At 39.9% G+C, this 23,444-nt stretch overlaps 1 protein-coding gene across 2 annotated transcripts in view; it reads right to left on the minus strand.

Annotated features, from left to right (window-relative positions):
* Nucleotides 1-23,444, minus strand: part of PGR (progesterone receptor) — a 91,921-nt gene that overhangs the window by 11,974 nt on the left and 56,503 nt on the right. For both annotated transcript variants that reach the window (XM_088140606.1, XM_088140607.1), the window contains exons 4-7: nucleotides 10,255-10,560; nucleotides 7,977-8,121; nucleotides 3,006-3,136; nucleotides 601-758 (exon numbers count right to left, since the gene is read on the minus strand). In XM_088140606.1, the coding sequence (XP_087996732.1) occupies nucleotides 601-758; nucleotides 3,006-3,136; nucleotides 7,977-8,121; nucleotides 10,255-10,560 (740 nt within the window). The remainder of the gene's footprint in view (nucleotides 1-600; nucleotides 759-3,005; nucleotides 3,137-7,976; nucleotides 8,122-10,254; nucleotides 10,561-23,444) is intronic.

The following is a 23,444-nucleotide window of genomic DNA, read 5'->3' on the forward strand; positions in this document are numbered from 1 at the left end:
GCCACTACTCTGTCCAGAGTAGCTCTGGTGGGCCCTAAAAGGGATGCTGAGTTTAACTGTAAATGGCAATAATGAAATATTATTATTGCTTATCGAAATGCTGATGTAGAATTGTATATACCTCCGTGAATATATGCCCTGCATGTTTTTGTTTCTTTTTCTAATATTTTCTGTATTCTTATTTGTACTTTCTTTATAACTTCATGCACTGCTTTACCTCTTTCTGTTTGTCCTTTTATATTTAATCGATAAAAACAAAACAAAAATTAAATACGGTGCAAAGACCCACTTGCTTCCTCCCTCTTCTCTAGAGCAGTGTTTCTCAACCTTGGCAACTTTAAGATGGGTGGACTTAAACCCCCAGAATTCCCCAGCCAGCCATGGTAGCTGGGGATTTCTGGGAGTTGAGGTCCACCCATCTTAAAGGTGCCAAGGTTGAGAATTCTGGGAGTTGAAGTCTACCCATCTTAAAGTTGCCAAGGTCAAGAAACACCACTCTAGAGTATCAGACCATCAACAAGAATAGTTCTAACTGCTGGCACAAAACAGGAAAAGTATCACAGCCCCCAAGAATATTAAAAATTATAAAAGAAATCTTACATCATGCATGGAGTCCATAAGCTTTGTGAGCTGGTAGAAACGTTGAGAACTGGCTACAACCCCTTTCTGTCGCAACCCAATTGCCTTGACCAGCTCTCTGATATAACTGGATCTCATTTCATCAAACTGATTTTGGCTTCTGAGTCCTTCCAGAGGAACTGTGTTTTGGGGGGAAAAAAGGGATATTTTACCTTTGACTCTCAAATTCCAAACAAAAGAAATATACTGTCTTCCCAAATTCGTTCAAATTCACATACTGAACCATTTGTTCTTCATTAACCAAGCTTTGAGATTTCAATGCTTGAATCAAACTCTGATACTGATTCCTATTAGTCATTAAATAGAGTTAGTCCTTTTATTGCTATTATTCTTAACCATAGTTAACTGTATGAATGAGAAGGAGGATGAATGACAGAAGAACTGGTTGAACTAAGCATCCACGTTCTTTAACCATTATTGCATGAACTGGAGCTTGTAGCTGTGTACTCAAGGACCAATTCACTCAGAAGTAACAAGAGAGAACTGTCCCTACGATGCAAACTGTTTTTTCCTCAGCATTCCTAGTTATATAGAAATGGGCTTTTGCAAATCTCACGGATGTGCTATATTCTGATATGACAATTAAACTCTGAGCTGCCAGAGTTTAGCCAAGCCCCAGTGTCCCTTTGGCCAAGATGGTCAGTCAGCCATGTTACCCACAGGACTTTGCAAAAACATTTAAAGGGGTCCTTTGCTGCCCACTAAATGCCCAACTTCAAGTGCTGAGACTCAGTGAGGTTCCTTGAATGGCTTTCCTATGTCGCCTCTACAAATGTGCTCACACATAGCCACTTCAGTTCACTTGCAGTTCCAATGGAAATTTGCCTGTGTGCATGCAGACACACCCATGCTTTTTATACCCCTAGTTAATAAGACCATGGGGAAGCTAGTTCTGCAGCCAAGACTCAACTGACAACAACACAATCCAGATCTCTAGCTGTTGTTGTTTTTAAGACTTCTGATTTATTAACTCAAGATTTAGAAATTTAACATGGAGCCTATTTTTAGAAGTTTTCAGATTCCCAGTCTGCAACTTTTTCTCTTTTATATCCTCAGTAATTTACTGTGATTTTTCCCTTACTTGTAGCAATAGGTTATTACATTTGGGGTGGGGGGGTGGAATCACTATTCTTTTGGTTGTTTTTTTTTTCCCTTAAGACTTAAGCTACCTTATACCCAATATCATCATCATCATCATCATCATCATCATCATCATCATCATATTTTCACAACATGCTCCCCCCACAACCCAGCACTATATTGTCACCTAAAAATGATGATACATATGAGAAGGAAATACAAGCTATCCACCCCCAAGGGAGGACTCTCAGCACCTCCTCCTGGTTCCCCCTAGCCTGAAATCATGGCTTTTCCACTTCATTAGAGTCAAAGAGTAAATGAACCCTTAGTCATATCTCCATGCAGCAGACACCAACATCTGCAAAATTAACAAGATCACTTTCCAAGAAGGAAAGTCATGGACAATATGACCTTATTTGGACAATGTAGTGCAGCTCTCTGGATTCAAATGCAAAAAGGGTTCCTTGGAGCACGCAGGAGTGTTCACACAGAATCTGACCATAAGTCTTCGAAACAACCGTGTCTTTTCCAGGACTCTGCTACAGCTGAAGAGGGCAGCCGCGTCATTCCAAGAAAAGACACAGCTTCTTAAAACAGTTGTGGACAGGAGCTTCCTGAGTGCCCTACATATTTCCAAGTGCCTACATAGCCCTAATTTAAACATATCTTATTCAAAGTGCTGGGTATCATGAGCCCAACAGCGGCATAACAATGGGATACATCAGACACCACCTTGCAAGCATTTAATCCATCCGGTCAGAACATCTCAAGAAGTCCACTCCACCCCACCAGCATCAGAGGGTTACAGGGAAATAGACCAGACAGCACTTTTTTATATTTTTTATAGTTTTACTCTGTTGTAACCTGCCTGAAGCCTTCTGCTTTGGGTGGACTATAAAAATTGCAGATCAATGAATGAATCAATCAATCAACCCATCTATCCTCTGCTTTTGGCTGAGAAATTTTTCAGACAGACAGCTGGGTCAAGGTCCATATTTCTCTGTCCTGGGAAGCTTGCCCTGACTGGATTTTATTGTGTTAACTATGGCAGACTACTTTCCTTTCTTCACATGAGCTCAAGCCCTAATAGGACAAGACAGTCTTACAGAGAGATGAACTGACTCTTTTCATGCTTTACACAGGACCTGCACACAACAGGCCAGCCCCACTACAAGCTTCTGTAATGCTACTGAAAACTCTTTTTCACCCAGGCCCCTGGATCAGTGATACAGAACCTGACATCTATTTGCAAAAAGAAGAAATAAAGAAGCAGGAGTGTATCTTACTTGTATTCAGGAGGAGCAGGGCTTTCATGCAAAGGAATTCCTCACTGCTTACTTGTAGCTTGACAAACTCCTGTGGAATTTGCCACATGGACAGGCACAGGGAATAGAACGATGATTCTTTCATCCTCTGTCTTACGCACCCCCCAGAAAAGAAAAGCAAAAGCTAAATAAATAAGTATCAAGCCTGCGGTTCTTTAAGATCTTTACTTTACAATATGGTACCACAGTGGTACCTCGGTTCACAAACGTTTCTGTTCACGAACAATTCGGTTCACGAACAGCACCGTTTGCAAAATTTTGCTTCCGTTCACAAACTCCGCATCGGGTGACGAACAGGATCTGCAGCCATTTTCCCTGCTGTGACACGTGGTCGTGGCTTCCTGTAGGGAGGGGGACTCTCTCTCCAAACAATAACCGCCTCCCCACCCGCCTTCCTGTCCTCCACGCCAGAAGTCGCCTCAAGCAAGGTTAGCGTTCTCTCTCTTCATACTGTACTGTACTGTTTCATATTTTTGTGGTTTTAAAAAAAAATACATATGGTTCAGAACGGATTAACTGTATTTACATTGAACCTCATGGGAAAATTTGATTCGGTTGGTGACCAAAATCAGTTGGCGACCAAATTCGTAGGGGTCAGAACGGATTAACCATATTTACATTGAACCTTATGGGAAAATTTGATTCGGGTCACGACCAATTCGGGTAGCGACCAGAGTCACGGAACAAATTAATTTCATGACCCGAGGTACCACTGTACTTAGAACAGAAGCTCACTATAATTCTTAGAGCAAGACAGAATCAAGATACAAGGACAAGGAGGCTGAGCTGTGAAGACTATTAAACCAGCCTTCTCTAATCTGGAGAATCAGGCCTCCATCCTGGAGAACAGGCTGAATTAACTATTTTTGTAGGCTTCAAGCATGTTTATCTTTGCAGGTCCTCATTCCAGCAATAATACAGATGCTTAGTGTTATAAAAGTATTCCCTGAACCTACTGTATATTCTTCAATAAGTTGGAGGAAAGAAGTCACAAGAACTACATGTCTAATAAAGTAATAATAATAACTTAAATATATTCAATTTTAGGATAGTCAAAATTTAATTTTATGGTTATTTTTCGTATTTTTGGATTTTCTTAAAACTGGAAACATTTTGTAGCCCCTTGACATTGTGCCTATTGTGCCTAGTGGATAATGTAGACATGCTGGGGGATCCTAGGAGTTGTAGTCCCAACATATGAGGGGTCGTTTGTTTATACAAGCTCTGCATACCTAACGTATATATAGTATATCTTCATGTAAATAATATTCTGTCATTCTCGTCCAGGAATAATAACGGACTGCATCAAAAGAGACCAACAAAGAAAAAACTGCGATGCTGAAGGTGGTTCATCTGAACTGGGCTATGCAAAAGGCTAATTCTGAATGATTCTGCCTTCTAACTAAAAGAGTCTGAGATGATTTCAGAACTAGTCTTTATTCTGAAGACCCAAGAGGTTTCTATGGCTTGAAGACCCTTTTATTAGCCAAGCAGGTTCACTCACCAGAATCTCTCCTGGTCTGAGATAGTCAGAACACCATGATCAATGCACTGCATATAGGCTGCCTTTGAAAACTTTTGAAAACCAATTAGTCCAAATTAAAACAGTCCATTTATGAATAGGATATGCTCTCATGCCAGTTTGGGAACAAGTAATTGATTTCCATTCTGTTTTCAGTTTTAAATGTGTATTTTTAATGCATAAGGGGTTAACTGAGGCTGGCTTTTTTTTTAAGGCTAAGATCCACATGATCCACCTTTGACAGGCTGTTCTGAAAAATGGTAGGACCAGAACTAAAAAAAAAAAGTGCTTTGTTTCATGTTAATGAGAGTGTTAGATTTCTTCAGTATTAACCGATATTTAATATGTTAAACACTGGGGAAAGAGATCCGAAAGGTGTGATGTTAAATTTCATCGCAACTAATAAGGAGAAGGTTGCAAAAGTTTATCATGCAGCCCATGGATCTCAAATGGCTTTATCTGAGGCATGTGTTTTTAAAACCCCCTGCTAATCTGAAATCTTAGCATTAGTTCCAGAGTGCCTAAAAAGGCCCTGGACGAGGTTCGGTTGCCTTGTTCCGAACCCATTACAGTGGAACCTCGGTTTACGAACTTAATTCGTTCCGTGACTCTGGTCGCAACCCGAATTGGTCACACCCCGAAGCAAATTTCCCCATAAGGTTCAATGTAATTACCGTTAATCCGTTCTGGTGTGGAGGACAGGGAGGCAGCTATTGCTTGGAGGGAGAGTCCCCCTCCCTACGACCACGTGTCAGGGGCGGAAAAATGGCCGCAGACCACGTGTCAGGGGCGGAAAAATGGCCGTGGACCGTGTCACGGGAAGGAAAATGGCCGCGTATCCTGTTTGTACCCCGAGGCGGAGTTCGCAAACCGAAGCAAAATTTTGCAGCCGGAGCTGGTCGTAACCCGAAAAGTTTGTTAACAGAACCGTTCGTAACCCAAGGTTCCACTGTATATCAACAGAAGTAGGGCCGTGCAAAAGAACTCCTCTGCAATTTTTCTACCAGTTTTCCTTCAATTTAATAGGGAAAAGGATGTTTTCCAAATTATGTCGAAGGAAGCAAAAAATGTCACTGCTTTTCCTTTGGGAATAAGAGATAAAAATTAGAAACAAAACAACAAAACAAAATTCCTGGCTAGTTTTGTTTATTTATAGAGTTTATATGGTCCCCTATCTTACACTCAATCATCTTAGGGGGCCCACAGCAACAGGCCATAAAAACAAAAAATAAGCACAAAAGATTTACAAACAAAAATCATACTTTCCCCACTCCCACCCCTTGATGCCATGACATCTCATCACTTCCACATGTGCAGGGCTCACATCCATCCTAGCCCAGGGCCTGGGGGAAGAACCAAGTCTTCACTGCTTCCTGAAAGGCTAACATGGCAGTTATGGTTGTTATTATTTATTTATTTGTGGAGTCCTTGGAGTTCTCTGAGCTTGGTTCTTTTCTTGCAAACGTTTCATTACCCGGCTAGGTAACATTTTTGGATTTAGCTTGAGAATGCAAGGGAATTCTTGGAAGCCTGGTATTCAGACAAGGCAGCAATTAACAGAGACATAGAGATAAACAGCATCTACATACTATTCAAAAGAGACAAAAGACCAGAAGATCACCTCACCAGCAATCGTCACCCAGATAAGCAAAGGTTACCACCAGGCACACAATCAAGCAGTAAACAGATGCCAATCAAAGAACTACCAGAGGAGCAAAATAAAAAACAAAACCCACCCTTACCAGCACTGGCAAGGCAGGCCACAGTATATAAACAGAGAGCAAACCCCATCCCATTCTAGCACTGAAGATGTTACCTAGCCGGGTAATGAAATGTTTGCAAGAAAAGGACCAAGCTCAGAGAACCCCAAGGACTCCACAGTTCAACCCTGAGCTGCACATATTCGCTTCTATTTATTCATTTATTTATTAAATTTGTATGCCGCCCACCTCCCCCAGCATTGTGTTATCATTATTGTGTTATCATTTTGTACAGCGCTCTTATACAATCCTGAGTTGTGTACAATGCTCTTGTACAATCCTGTACAATCCTGTACAATCTTGTACAAAACTTTAGTAAACACAGAAGGATTGGTCAGTGAAAATGGAATTCTTTCATCCAAGATGGCACCAATTTCTAGGCTTAGGTAGAGTTGAGCGAGGATTCTAAATTGAGTCTCTAAATCTCGACTTAGCTGTAGTAAATCTGGATTTCTAAGACTCTGGTCTCTGAAGAAAGTCTAATATAAAGCCAAGGATCCAGGAGCAGGTTATCACCACTTTCTATAAGGCTGATGTAGAAAAAAATCATTCACCAGCCACTAAAGGAACATGCAGGCCATAACTCCATGAAGTGTTTTGTGGGCTGTGAGATAATTAAAAATATGTTTTAGTTGTTTAATTATCTGAGTATTATAATGCAATCCATTCATGCCTAGTTAAAGGTTAACTCCACTCAGTTCAACGGGACTTTACCTCAAGGTGAGTATGTACAGGACTACGGCCTTCATGGACTGACTCAGGAATTGGTTATACAAATTTGCTTATAGCCCAAACCTTAACAAATAAGTGTATTTGAGATACAGTATTTAAGGAAATGGAAGATGTACTGAACATTTAAAAAAGAAGGTGGGGAGAGGAGCATTAGAATTAAAATGGGACTGAAGCTATCTTCCCCTCATTTCCCATTTCAAGTTATCAGGCCCTCCTACAAAAAAAGTGAACAGGATTTTGGACTGTTTTGGGGGCAGGGGGCAGGAAAACTTCAATGAAAAGATAGTTGAAGATTTCTTAAGATCTTTTAATACTTTTTTAAAAATCCTCCCTATCATTGGTCAAAGCATTCCCAAGTTTCCCATGGGAACATCCCATAATTAATGGGATGGGAACATTAGATAATTATGGGAACATCATAATTATGGGATTATCCATGAGAACATCACATAATTAATATGATAATGCATCAAAATCAAAGTTACCTCCAAAAGCTATATAGCTATGTGTTTAGTTTCCAGCCCATTAATTTAAAACTGGAATCAACTAAAAGTTTGATCAAATTACCAACTCAACAAATGAAATTTTCTGCTTCACTTCTTAATAATGCCCTGTCTGGATAATAGTTCCTTCATTCATAATGCACTCTTACTATTATACTAGAGACTGAATTACTTTAATGACAGTACTGTGCTGTTAAACCATTTTAGAATTGTGACAGATAACATATAAATAAGGAAAGCAAGAAAAACTTCTAAGACTAATAATAATAATTTTTTTTGGAATATCATTGTTTATCCTTTATTTTGGACTGAATCCTTTATTTTGGACTGTTGGCCACACTGAATGCTTTACACAAAGAAAAGCAGGCTATTAATTGAAATAATGAATATATAAAAAACTATAAATCACACTTACTCATTTAATATTAGATCAGGAGCAAAGTATAGCATTTGACCACTGACATGTTTGTATGACCTCCATCCCATTGCAAAGACCATTAGGCTCATCCATGAATACTGGATAAGAGTTATCTGGTCATCAATATGTAAGTTCCGGAATCCTGGAAAGGAAAAAAGGAAGAGGGATGCTAAATATGTAATGAGATTTTGTCACATGTTTGGTCTACTATCAGATATGACGAGCAGGCTCCCCTTCACTTAGCTTAGGCTAAGCCAACATACTGTTACCACAGACAAAATGAACTTACACTTATTTAGGAAATAAGAGGACCACACTATACTCTCCTCTTTCTCCTGACCCAGAATTCACACAGAAATTATGGTATAGCTGAGAATGACACTAATTCCAGAAATCATCTGGAAACCATCAGGTCATCATTTTGTATAACTAAAAACTGTGGCTTTTATTTATACAATACATAAGATGTCTCCTCTAATTATTCAGATTCATATTCGGTATGTACAAAGATTAAAGGACAACCAAGTTTCTACCTCAGTCAGCAATGAAGTCTCTTCAAAGCCATCTTCAAACATCTAATACATGGTTTAAATATTTTGCGAAAGTTTTAAACAAATAGCACAATCATTCTTCAAGACAAAACTCAATCCTTCAATTCTTTACTGATTCACAGCAGCAGTCAGAAAAGAAACCAAAGTGAACTAAACAAGGTTATATTTTTCCATCATTGCTCTAAGGTAAACTATATAATCAAAGCCAAATAGTCATTTACATAGATTTCCAGATATCTAACCCACCCTACTGAACAGCACTCTATATATGCCTACTGTATGTTAACAAAACATCTGAAACATAACAATACTTTATAAGGATATCTCTTGCTGGCTGAGATTCTAAATCATTTAGGTTTTTAAAAACAACATTGTTTTGGCTCCACTATTGAGAGTCTTGTGTAAGCCAAAATATGGACTAGAATGGTTGAATTCAATCCATCCAGATTCTCTTTTATTGGTCCTGCCTTTTAACATTTACATCAGCCTGGCTATAACTCCTATCATCCTTATCCATCATGTCAGTTAGCCACAGTGGATGACAGTGATGGGAATTCTTGTCCAACTTATTTGGAAGAAGCAGTTTGGAAAAAGCTGGTCTTCATCAAGATACTGACTGATGTTATCCAGAGAAGAGGTTTACAATCATCGGCCCTGTTCTGTGGGATTCTATTAAATGCTACTTTAAAAAGTGTTATTATCAAAAGATAACATTTAATAACCCGTGGAAATTGTCAGTGTTTCTGCTTCAGTCTTAATACTGAAAAATGATGAATAGCACAGAGATAAAAGACCATACAAGGTATAGACATATTCAATATCAGAAGAAGAGCAATTAAATGGAGCCCCAGAATCAGCAACTCCAACCACCAGCTGCAACATCCCTACTCCTGTTCAGAATCTTGAACAAAGGGACATCCATCCCCTTATAATGTTCTATTGCTGGATAGCATATGCCACTAAAATATTCTGAAGACCTTTTCTTATAACCTAAACCCTATTGTCTAGGTACCTACCCTCTGGAGCAGCCTAGTATTCTTCAGCTGGGTTGTACTACTATTTAACATTGTGTATCAGATTCATATTCCCCGCTTCATTCAGGAGCTCAAGAAGGCATACAGAGTGTTCCTTTTTCCTATTTTTCTGCACAGTAATGCTGTGGGGTAGATTGAGCTGTGAAAGAGCAAATGGTCCAAAAGCACTCAGTGAATCTCTGTGGCTGTACGTGGACTACAACCTGAGTTTCCCTATTCCTAAACCAACACCTTAACCACTAGAACAACAGCCATGCTTTCTGGGACTGGTATCTTTTGCACCCTAACTGTATGGTTAGTATCAGGTTAGAAAATATCTTTCCAAAGCAAAAGAAAATGAATGTACTCTACCATCAGTTTATGTGAGAGCCCTTCAGATAGTTGAATATGGATATTAAATGACTTCTTGATCATTTTTTGAAGCTAAACATACCTAACTCTTTCCTCCTTTCTTGATCTCTTGGCTTGTCACCCTCATATTGAACCCCAAATTTAATAAAAATATATATTTTAACAGATTAAAATGGTAGAAATCAAATTTTAATTTTTGTAAAAAAAATATGGCACCCAATGGCTTGTCAGCATTCTTCATACACAATGATGCCCATAATTGCACACAGTGCCCTTGGTGAGATCTGAAAACAATGGAATAGGGTGACACAATTTCCAACATCAAAAGATCCTTCTTACCTGGCAATGACTTGGACCACTTGACCACACAGAGGAGCTGCCTCTCACACAGGTAATTGAGGCTGGTCATCAAAGCACTTGGAGTTTCTGGTTTTGTGTTATCATAACCTGCGTAGACAACTTCTGGCTCAATGCTTTGTAAGACAGTGATCAGTGGAGGGATAAATTGAACGTCTTGACTTGGTGAAAAAGAAAGCCTCTGCACCAAAGTTGGGCTTTCATTTGGAAGGGCTGCTGGTTGTTGGAGTGAGACAACGTCTAAGGCTCGTAGCATTTTGACCTTATTAAACTTCTTAAACTTTCGACCTGTAATCCAGGGATATAGGTATTAGCAGAAACATAAGCACAAAGCAAATAAATGCTGTGATCTATAGTGTATACCACTTAGCTCAATAAGCAAGGTATTTGAGGTATTTACATCATCACAAAGCATCTTAAAAGTGGAACAAGTGTCCTCAGTTTTGAAGGTCTGGGTTACTAATAAACCATGCCAGGATATCTCTTGTGTTTTGCTCATAAATAGTTTGGCCCTTGTCTCAACCTATCTGTGAAACCACAGCCATCTCCTCTCTGTGTTGAAACTTGCCCAGTGAAAATACCAATGATGAGAAAGGATGGTGCTGCAATCTTCATGAGACTCTGAAGGAACAGCATTGTGGGCGAACTTGACTAATAATGGTTGCTTATTCCTAGAGCATTTAATGTTTTATTATTGTCAATGGAACTGGGGAAGTTGAAGGGGCTACATCTATCATTGGCCACTCCCAAAAACATTTTTTCTTTATCTAGGCCAGACTTTTTCAATGCCCCCCCTTCCACTTCAGGAGTTCACCAACCTGGGTCTTGCTAAGATTTTTGGAAATTAAAGCCCAGATATCTGCAAGTACCCAGATTGCAGAAGCTGATCTAGACATACTCTGTTCACAGACTCAAAATGGAACGGCAACTGATGATCTTGCTATGGTTCAGAACAAGATGGGGAACAATATCAGGAACCATAGTCAGCATGAATAACATGCTGGGAACTGTAGCTCAGCAACATCTAATGACCATGGAGTCTCCATCCTTGGAGAAAGTGTGCACATCCTCATCATAAATGTAGTGAATATCCATAATTTTCTTTTCTGGAAACAAAAATTGCATATAACTTCCCAAATATAGCAAGAGTTTTATGTTTGGGAACAGGTCTCACAACTCTGAAGCAACGAGGGAAGAAAGAAAGATGTTCTATGAAATGGATGAGAGCAACTAGGGAAAAATATTAAGCAGTTGGAATAGATGACCCTGCAGTCAGTATCTAAACTTCTCTTTGAATAGGGAACTTAATGAACACTAGCTAAACGGGTGGATGCAAAATAGCTATTAAATTTAAATTTACCTTGGCTGCCACTTGTGTACTTTATTTTTTATGTTGGTTGTGCTTTTTAATGGCTGTTAGCCAGAATCACCATGGTGAGATGGGTGGCCATAGGAAATGAACTGAATGGAATGGAATGGAATGGAACGGAATGGAATGGAATTGAACAAATAACTGGATAGTTGTGATGAGACTTAGATTAGATGGCTGGTCGGTCTCCACGCCTCTTGGTTAGCAACAATGTGCAGTTAAGCTAGGACTCTGAACCTTTAAAGACTGCAATCTCAACACATCTTCCAAGGTATAAACTCCAAAGCAAAGAGTGGCATTTATTTCTGGGAAAATTGTGCTGGATTAGGCTACAAGTAGAAAACAAAGCACAGTGACGTTAGATTCAAGCGGCACATGAAATCATGTGTAAAGGAAGAAACTGGATAATGGCCTATTGATATTTACCCATAAATATCTTTAACCTTATCAGAAGAGAGGGTGCAAATCAGGTAACCCCGATGCTCTTTTGGGTTTCATTCTGTCACCAGTAAGACATCTTGGATTCTGGCTGGCTGTCAGCCCTTCAAAATAGACCAGACTAGGAAACCAAAGTTATGAATTCCAATACTACTTATAAAAAGTTACAAGTCTAATATGCTTCCCCCCTCCCTTCCTTTATCTTCGTGAGATCTAGGGAGAGTCAAGTCTGAGACGTTTTCTCAAACTGCATTTCTGCCCCCGACTCAGATATCTGACCGTTGTCCTGGTTGTGGCTCTTCCTCCTGTTCCTCAAAGTTATTCCTTCTTCCCATTACACCGGCCCACCAAACAACCCTTTTAATCACTAATGCTTATATTCAGGCCCAGGCAACCAGTAGCAACACTGAGGTAGTCTTAATTGATTTCAGCCAGCCAACCCTGAACTTCTTTCAGCACTTCTCACTCCCTGGCTAAGCAAGATGGCATTCTGCCAAGTATAACTTAACACACCTTAATGTCAAGCTTTAAGGTGCACAATAATGTCCCAGTAGGTTCTGCTGGGGGGGGGGGAATGGCTCCCAAAGCTGTTTTTATTGTTGGAGGAAAAAGGCTTCCTTTCCCAAGCCGATGAGAGCATTCTGCAGCTAAGCTGGGAGGACAGACGGCAAACTCAGCTGCCATTTGGATAAAATGGCAGGGCAGAAATCAAATTAACACCCACAACAAGAATGATAAAAAGAAGTAGTAGCCCTTTCACATTTCAGAGTTACTCTCTCAAACTTTTATCTGAAAGATGCAAAGTAGAAATATCCTCAAAAATCTGAGAGGAGATATATAACCTCTCTTTTCTACGTAAGACACTTTTGGGGATACGTTGGTTTTGCTAACAGCGATGGAAAAAAGAGAGTAAGGTGATTTATAGGACTCTTCCAAAATGATTCATTCTGGATTTATTCCCCTCCCCCCCAACTTCAGCCCTCGGCCCGTTCCCATCAGGAAGAAGTGGAAGTGAAAATACCAAACCACATTACACATTCTTTCATCCTTAACAGACAAGTTTCTACTAAACGTGCATAATCTTTCCAGCAGGTGAAAAATGTTTAGCGATTTGTTATTTCCTGACAGAATACCATGATTCTGCCTCCAAGGTCACTCTGCCCCTGTAGTTTTCTAAAGCAGAGTGCTCTGTGTGCACTCCAGAAGGTGTGTACCCAGGCTAAGAAAACAAAGCAGAGGTTATATATTAAGATTTCAATGTGGAATCTGAAGTAACATCTTGTGAAAAATCTGACTTTGGAAATCAAGTCAACTCTAAGCTGGAGATTCCTCTTACATTTATATTTTTCCTTTACACATATTAATCCACTAGAAAGATGAATGCTTTATATGGATGTCCTATTGAAAGAGCTCCTCCCTATGTCTTCATTTGCAGGAAGTTGTTTTTGCTCATTATCAATATGAGGTCCCAATCTCCAGTTGGAAAACTACCTTCTACCAAAGTTAGTCTAGCTCAGTATTGAACTGGACACCTTTTGCATGAAGAACATGTGCTCAACTGCCGCATTACAATTTTTTTTTTTTTTTTGGCATGTATGCAGCCCCAAGCTATGGAAGGGAGAAGAAATGGGTGCAAAAATAGATTTAAACAGGATTACAATTGGAGTACAGATTGATAACTAGAACCATCATGGAAAACTACACAATTAGCTAACTACATTATTCACTGATGTAAGCAATTCTGGAACCCTGTGGAGGCAGAGTTCAAAAAGAGTAGAAAAGAACCAAGGTTGTATTGTGTCTGACAAGCTATTCTTGCACCATTAATCTTGGCTCTCAAGGAGTCCTGTTCTCAGCCTTGGAGACTTCCAATCATCTCCCTGAGCAAACCTAAATTCATTAGATGTTTAGGGAACTTTCAGAATTTCATATTATCTGTCAGATACTATGTGCTACAGCTGAGTTACAGTTCATTCCACAGGAAATATCTTCAAAAATAATACTCTGGAGTCTAATACTTGCTGCATTAATCACACACAGATTCTATAGTTGGATTCTTTCCTTTTATTTGTAAGTAAGAGGGTCACCCTTTACCTAAATTTCAGAGTGTACACAGAATTGGTTCTTCACTGAAAGGACTAAACATATTCTTGCAGCAGGAAAGTTGAGTGTACATGCACTGGTATTTCCATACTTCATAGCAGCAACTGACCATATGAGAGACTTTAAGGGTTGATGGTTCTCCTTATGTTTTGCTAATTCTTGACTCTGCCTAAGGCGTCACAGCAGTAGCTTAATAAATATAACTAAGTAAACTAAAAATAATGTGTAATTACGATCTGATCAGCTTTGCGAGGGAGAAGAGAGCTCACTTCATTTGTCCCTTTGATCGCTAATGAAATTACAGTGACCTCATGGGCAAAGCTATTGTCTCTCAGCAGTAGCGGAACAATAGAGGCCCATACTGTAAGGAAAATAGTGACAGAGTTGACTGAGTGCCAACTCTTGGAGGAGTACATGAATGCAATATTTACAAGTTAACAAGGAAAAATGCTTAATGCTGGCACTACAAATGTCAATTGGAACACAAATGCACCGTTGGACAAAGTAGTTCCACAAATACTTTATGCCATTATTCTGAGGAGTGTTACTGCAAGAAACTCCAGAGGCAGTTCGGAATTATTTTTGATTGTTAATTTTAGTTGCTGAAACACAGCTGAATGTTTTTTTCAAACTTTCGCCCCTGCAGTGAGATGTACAAATGTAGGGTATGGTCTTGTAGGCCAACCAAAACTTTACACTTGTCAGAGCTGGGGGGTTTTTTTCCGATGAGGTAGAGTTTTGTTCCTGAACTTGCACTGCACCCTTGACATGCAGCAGGAAGCCAGGGACAATAATACTCTGTTCCCTTCCAGCTCCCAGGTATGGAGGGATTCCACTGAACACCAAGTAAGTCTCTGTTCCAAACTGGAAAATAATCAGAAGCTTGTTTTATGTTTCTACATGCTCGGAAAACCCAACCACAGCCTCCTTTTTTTCAGACTGATCAGGTCTGAAGCATCCCAGCTTGATTTCCCTTCATATCTACCAGGCTTTCGGTATTCAGAATCCCTGGCAAGAATAGTCAAGCCTATGTGTCTCCACTTCAACTGAGACTGCTGGGCCAAGAAAGCAGAGGCCACATTTGACTGCTGGACATTCAACTTTAAATGTAGAGCCAATCCACCTCAAAGCCAGGTATGTGGATGGAAGCTTGTGGGTGAGTTCTCCACTTTAGAAAGTGTGTTGGTTTCCTTTTTGGACAATCCTAAATTTTGTTTGCACCAGCAGAATCCAAACAATTCTTAGCAATCCTTTTGCTCCAATGAAAGGAGAACTCATATTGCGCAGCTCACATCTGTTTATGCAAGAATGATAGAATCCACTATAATTTTGCAAGCTAAAGTGATGGTCCCAGTTTTTAATGAACCCCTTGTTAAGTATTTTTAGTTTTGGTTTAATTGCCAGCAAAGAGAAAACAAGTGACTGAGAGAAACTCTAGGCTAACCTGACTAGTATATCTGGTCTTACACTGAGGTGGATGAAACACTGGACAGGCTGCAGAAGAAACACCATTATATTTCTGGTGCCTATGTTCTCAATGCAGGATCTGAAATGTAGACAGACTAAAGAAAGAAAGAAAATGTTCATATGTCCACCTGTACACACATCCCTTCTATGTCCTTGCTCAGTATGTTGCTAAGTGGAATGGTGGAATGGAACCACATGCAAGGACCCAGCAATTCTCTCTTGCTTTCTGCTTCTTCTTACTTTGCTTGTGTGTTTACTCAACAAGTGAGAGGGAAGAAGGGAAAAGGATGTGCTACCTGTTCTCATTATATTTCAGAAACTGGAGAGTCTTCTTACTCAATGCTGAACCTTCCAGGTTATTACATCACAGAAAGAGAAGAAACGGTTCCTCACGACTTGCAAAGAAGAACAAGGATGGTTAAGGCCAGAGTTAGCATGCTCATCCTTGATCTTCCCTCCTTGGGTATTACTTAAAATAAACTTTACTCTGCCTCTGAATCTCAAATCTGGAATGGAAAACTTTTACCAGCTGGAATTGAGATAGTTCCAATTATGTTACACTGTAAGAATGGAAACACAAATATTACAGACAGGGAAAAATGAATGACCCAGTTCATAGGAGACTGTAAGGATCAAACTATGTATCTGTTACAATAATGATCAAGCTTCCCTAGCTATGTTTTAAACAACCCCAACTGCTTTCTTTTCACAGGAAAGACGATAGCGGGCCATGTTTTGTTTATTCTGCAGAGAAAACCAGTTGAACATATCTACTATTCACTGCTATTGCTGCTAATTTTTTCTTCATTAAACGGGGCAAAGTTCCACCTAGTTATACAGCCTATGTGGCATTTACCCCACAGTTTGAAATTTAACAGCCGTACACCTACTTAATGCATCTAAAAACATTTTCCAGTTTTAAAGTAGACAATTTTTTTGCAAAATATATTTCCACACAAGCAGGAAGCAAAGTACTACTTATATAATTCTAAACTGAAGAGCTCTGTGTATCGCAGAACTTGTGCTGGACCTCATCTAGCTGGTCCAATGGTGTTATGGCTGTTGTCATAACACCATTGGTCACCTTTTCTGTAGGCTAAACATACCTAAATCTTCAATCATTCTTCATGGGGCTTTTGTTTCTAGATACTTCACAGTCTTGGTGGCCCTCTTCTAAACCTGCTCCAATTTGTCACTCCAATTTACTGCTCAGTGCAGGATGCACCGTATCATCTCTGACAGATGACCATCCAGCCTCTGTCTGAAGGCCTCCAGTGAAGGAGAACTCACCATCTCATGTGGCTGACAATTCATAGAGTTTCTGATGTCTAACCTATTCTTCCTTCCTTGTAATTTTAACCCACTGGCTCTGGTCCTGCACTTTGGAGCAAAAGAAAATTAGTCCATCCCATCTTCTGTGTTAAAACCTTTTAGGCTGTTGTAGGCTGTTGTCATAACACCATTAGTCACCTTTTCTGTAGGCTAAACATACCTAAATCTTCATTCATTCTTCATGGGGCTTTTGTTTCTAGATACTTCACAGTCTTGGTGGCCCTCTTCTAAACCTGCTCCAATTTGTCATTCTCCTTTTTGAACTATGACTTCCAGAACTGGATACAGTGCTCCAAATCAAGTCTGGCCAGGGCAGAATAGCATGGAACAATTCCTTCATGTGATCTGGACTCTACATTCCTTTTAATGCACTCCAATTCAGCATTTGCCTTCTTTAGCAGCTGCTGTTGGCTCACATTTAACTTATAATCAACATGAGGACACCCAGTTCCTTTCATATGTACTAGAGGCCTTCCCCATGCTAAACTCACGGCCTTCCATTTTTCCTACCAGGAACAGAATCACAGTGATCCTTGTGGTCCACTGTGATTTATTGTCCTTCTTATTCATTTCAGCTCTTTACAGCTGTAAATGTGCTGTTACAGATTTAAACTTAATAGAAGATACAAGGAAGCATGCAAAGAAAGTATCTGTTAACCTCTTAGCTTTATTGACTGCAATTACATAAGCTCCACACACTCACGTTCATGCTTACCAAGCTCCACTACAGTACTGGCCAAGTAATGCAAGGATGTTGAAGAAAACAGAAAGCTTGGTATGATGGTTGGATGCACAGATAGTTCTTGCACAGCCCCTCATTTTATCTCAGTCTTCCATTACACATCACTTCAGCTATGATTTCCTTGATGCCTGCTGCTATGACCGGGCTAAGCAGGACTTGGAGCTTGGTGGTCACTTTCATTCCTTGTTGACTGTCATGTGGTATTGTCTGGGTTCAACTGATAATAGCTTGCTTGCTCTTCTGCACACATTTCTCTCCTTGGGGTTATTCTCAGAAAATTCTCACTTCTGCCTCTCTTAACATGGTGTCAGTCTGGTTATTATAATACTGCCGAAGTTTGTCTAGATTTTTTTAATCTTCCCCAGTTTTGTCTCATTTGCAATCTTTGTGTGTATCAGCTCAACTCCTCATTCAAGTCACTGATTTAAATGTTGAACAACACAGGTCCCAGGACAGAACCCTCTGGCACTCTGCTCCATGGTTCCTTCCAAATTTAAGAGAAGCCATTAATGAGCACTCTGTGGCTACAGTCATTCAGACAACTGGGAGGCAATTTAACAGTGTATCATCCAGCCTATGTTACTATTTTATTAAGAATACAATGAGGTACACTATATCTATAACATTCCCCTGATCAATTAAGCTAATCACTCTAGCAAAGAAGGAAAGAAGGTTACAGGTAGTCTTCATTTAACAACCATTCGTTTAGCAACCGTTCAAAGTTACAATGGCACTAAAAAGTGACTTACAACCAGTGACTGAAGTTATGACCATTGCAGCACCCCCATGGACATGTGATCACAATCTGGGCACTTGGTAACCAGCTTGCACTTACAATGGTTGCAGAGTCATTTGAGACCTTCCCAGTCAGCTTCTGGCAAGCAAAATCAATGAATGGCATGATTCACTTAACAGCCACAGTGATTCACTTAATGACCACTGCAAAAAAGATCACAAAATTGGGTTCAGTCACGTGATAATTCACTTAATGACCACATCACTTAGCGACCTAAATTCCAGTCCCAATTGTGGTTGTTAAGTGAGGACTACGTGTATTCTGTCACAATCTATTTGTGACAAGCCCATGCTGGGTCCTGTTAATTGTAGCATGCCTATCCAAGTGCTCACAAAGATGCTGTTTGATAACCAGTTTGAAAACCTTGCCTAGTATGGGCATCAGGTTTACAGGTAGTTGTAGTTTCCCAGGTCCTCCTCCTTCCTCTTCTGGAATATGGGGATTACATTTGCTTTCCTCCAGTCTTCTGGGACCTCACCAGTCCTCCAGGAGTTCTCAAAAAGTTTACTGACAGTCGTTCTGTGATCATCTCTGCTAGTTCCTTCAGTAGTCTAGAATGTAATTCATCTGGCCTTAGAACTGGAATTCATATAAATTAGCTAAGAGTATTGACACTTTTGAACTCTGGTGTTGGAGAAGACTCCTGAGAATACCATGGACATCCAAGAAAACAACCAAATGGATCACTGAACAAATCAACCCAAAGCCCTCAAGGTACAAATGACAGGCTCAGATTATCCTACCTCGGACAGATTATGTGGAGACCTAACTCTCTGGAGAAGGCTCTGATGCTGGGAAAGGTGGAAGGAAAGAGAAGAAGTGGATGCCCAGCAGCAAGTTGGATGGAGTCAGTTACTGTGACAATGGATGCACTGTTGTAAGACCTGAAAGATGAGATTAGGTACAGATCATCATGGAGATGATGTGGACAGATCATCATGATCTATGTGGTCACAAAGAGTCAACAACAACTTGATGGCATATAATCAATCCAGATCTCTGTTACTTTCTTCTTGTCTGTCCTACACTGCAATTCCCTCATTTCCCCAGTGGCACAGTAATGATTAGCTAGTCATTAACTTCTTCAACCAATTCTCCCCTGTTGGTGAGGCTTAGGAGCAGCATAGCAGATTACCTTGTTCTTTTGTCCCACTTTCTGTCAAATGAAATTGTCAGCAAGAGAAAGCAAGAATTGGCAGGATCTCTGACTTTTTTGCAGAATTAGATTCCCAGCATACATCAGGATAATTCAAATCTTCCATTATCATTCTTGCATACGTCTTTGAAAGATTCCTCATCTGAGGCAGAAAGGCTTTATTTATAAGTTTTGTCTGCCCATGTGGTCTATAACAAGCTCCTACAATGGTTTCACTTTTGTTTCTTTTTCTTTTTATTCTTACATAAATAGTTTCCACAGGAATGTGGAATTTCTGTGCAATTACATTTTTTTCTTTACATACAGTACAACACCTCTTTCTATTGGGTCTGTTCCTTTAAAATAAATTGTAGCCTTCCATTATTGTGTGCGAACCGTAAGTATCATCCTACCAAATTTCAGTGATACAGTAGCTACCGCATCATATTTGCCTTTCTGAGTTAGGATCTCTAGCTTTTCCTGTTTATTCCCCATACTCTGTGTATTGGTGTAGAAACATCTGAGGTTCTCAGTACCACCTGCCACTTACTATAATTTCCTGTGAAACCAAGTCCCCATCCTGAATTCCCACTCTTTCTTCTCCCACTGTGTTCTGCTTTCTTGGCTACTGTCCTTGGATTCACATCCTCCTGATGAGAGTGAGGGAAGCACCTGTCAAATACTTCCTTCTCAGATTTTGTAAGATGTATCCCAACTCTTCCCAGGAGTCCTCTAAGAAGGCTGAATAGGCTCCTGATGTAGAATTCCAGTCCTTCTATGGTGACATTACTTGCATAGCCAGGTCACTTACAGAACCCTGTTTTCTCTTCTTGCACCATGACCTTCCACTAGAAGGACCAGCGGAAAAAATACTTTCCTTCCCAAGGCCTTTGTAATCTCCAGAAATTCTTTCAAGGTCTCTTCCGATTATGTCACTCATCCCTTCATAGATCAAGGGGAGCTGATAGGACATTGGGGGAGGTGTGCTAGCTTCCAAAGCTTGCTTATAGGAGAAGACAAAAAAGTTACAGAAGACAGTTTTTGGTGAGGTTAATTTTTCTTGGTAACCTCTCTGTCATACCTTGGAAGCCAACACCCCTCCCACAATGTTATATCAGTTCTACACATAGCTCCCTCTCCTTAGTAGGGAATCATCCACCACCACAATACACCTTTTTCTCAGGGTGGCTCCTTGCTTGTTTGTTTTGGTCCATGAGGTCCAAATGTCTTCTACAATATTCAGTGGCAAAGTTTACTTAGGTGGCTTTCAATCAACCTCCAGAAGGAGAGCTTGCCATGAATGTTTATTAATATTCCATGGCACCAAGTATCCCCTGATCTTCTTGCTTTTTTGGATCACATTCATCCACGTGTTTGCCTCTGCCAAAGGGTTTTTTTTCTCTGTTCTTAGGTATTCCTTTCACCTCTCTGCCCTTCCTGGAGAGCTCAGCTGTCCTGTTCAGGAACCACTCATCTTCCCTCTTTCCTCAAGTCCTTTCACCTTCTTCTCTAGTACAGAAACAATTTTGCACTTGCAGCAGGTGTAGTTTTAGTCCTCTGTAGGCAGGAAGACTAACATTGTACATACTTTACAGCTCACAGTGATGGTTCTTTCATTGTCCATGTTGCTTGGACAGACTTCCCTCCTTTCTCCTCTAATCAAATTTCCATGCAAATCTTTCCTGTTGCTCTGGCAGTACGCTCACAAAAGTCGTTTGTCTGAGTGAAGACCAGCTTGGATTGAAAGATGATGATGGAAAAAAGAGAAATGAATAGAAAATGGAGGCAAAAAAAGAAGTGTTGCCCCCTTGACCTTCCTTGCCAAATTGTTTGCTTTCCTTGTTCGCTTGCTCAGTGAACGCATGTCTGTGCATATGCACAGGTGTGCAAAATACATTAACTGTTATAAACCAGGAGGATTTTTTTTTCTTCTGCTTTGAATAAAGGGTAGTTTTCTCATTTGGATCGGTTTCTAGAGCAATCTGCATTTATTTCTGACCCATTCTTTGCCTCTCCTATTCCTGTGTTTTGAATAAAGGTATGCCCAGCAGTAATAGCCAAACAGCAAATCTCCTCTGAAACATTGAAAAAAAGGAGGAGATCGCAGATTTTATTCTACTGTTTGCTTCGAATCCTGAAATCTGGCTAGCTTTGTCTGTACCAGTTAACAATTAGCATTTATTGTATACTGTTAAGCAGATGTAATTGTTATTCATTGAAAAAAAAATGGTATGTATCTTTCCAAAACATGGGGATGTTACAGGATAAAAGCAAAACACAATGTTAAATTTAATCATGTTGAAGTTGTGGAAAGCAATCACGTAGCAACTTACCAGTATGATAATATGGCCAACACAATGGATAGAATTCATTGGATAACAACTCACGTAGCTCAACAATCCACCTCTGCCAGCAGTAAATTTAGCTCGGCTAATCCAATTTTATGTAGCCTGCAAAACTTAGAAACCATGAATGTACTCTGAACAAAACTAGATATGACATTAATTGGATGAATGCAATTAACTGGCACAGGTTTGGTTATAACTTCCAAAGGGCTGGCCAACAAATTTATTATGGCACAAGCCAGGAGAACACAGTATGGTGCTTGCTGGCACCAACAGGCACACAAGCACCCTTGGTCCCCAGGGTTTGTGTCTCAATTGTTTAATTAAAATAAACAAATGAGGAGCTAACTGCCTACAGGACAAAATGCCTGTTGACCTCACATTGACTCTGTAGTCATTTTTGTAAAATAAAAAAATAAAGGGGGGGTTATTTAAAAGTTTGGGATTGTTCTGAACTATTACAAACCAAGATAAAGATTTTATAGATAAATAAACTTGATACAAATTTTATAGAAAAATACAATGCTAAATAAAGTGCATTTATGCTTATGGATAAATTTTATAGATAAGTAAAGCAAGAGGCGAAGTTAATAGATCAATCAAGTACTAAAGTGTATTTGTGTTTTCAGAAAAAAATCAAAAGGGTAGCTATGAAACAAAGCCTGCTGGGAGGTTAAGAATGTGGTAGGGATCTCACCACTTTGCCTCTTGTGAATAAGTGTGACTGGCCATACTCATGGGAGCTATTTTGTGACAGCACCTACAACATGTTCCCAACAGCCCAGATGAGTCCACCAGCCCCAAAAGGTTGCCTACCTATGGCAAACATCTCGGTTGCTACAGATCACTTCATCAGATGTTGAGTTGTAAGTTCACGTACTTGGTTCCAGAGTAAGCTAGAAGGGGTCATCCTCATTTTTAGGATGATGAGCTTCTTCATGGATGTCCATGGGGATAGGCAAACAACGCAAGCTGTGTCATGATATTACAACACAAACTCTACCCTTTCGGTACTTGTATTGTGACATGGCAGAGAAGTAAAAAAAAAAAAAAAAAGGTGGAGCTTGCATCACAACATGGTTCATCGTTGTGATGAAACTGCCAGTTGCTGTGGATGCTCAGGAGATTATGATTGCTTATATCTGTTTGCAAACTACAACCCAAACTAAAAAGATCTATTCGCTAGCCTTACACCAGAGAGAAAAGGGAACCCAGCTATGCCATGGATTCAGAAGCCAGCCCTGCTCCCATATCTGCTCCAGCAACACACCTGCAGAGCCTGATAATGACACTTAATGTCTGGCTGATTCATCCTCCAGGACAATTTGTCACAGGTACTCAGAGGTTTCTACAGAAATGAACACATGGAAACAAAACTAATTTCAAAAGTGGCAATATTAAAAAATTGCCCTCTCCTGATATTACCATTGACCTTAAAGTGGCCA

The sequence above is a fragment of the Python bivittatus genome, unplaced genomic scaffold (assembly GCF_059951505.1).
Source record: "Python bivittatus isolate LINGU-HERP-01145 unplaced genomic scaffold, Pbiv_v1 ctg000340_np1212, whole genome shotgun sequence".
NCBI classification, from domain to species: Eukaryota; Metazoa; Chordata; class Lepidosauria; order Squamata; family Pythonidae; genus Python; species Python bivittatus.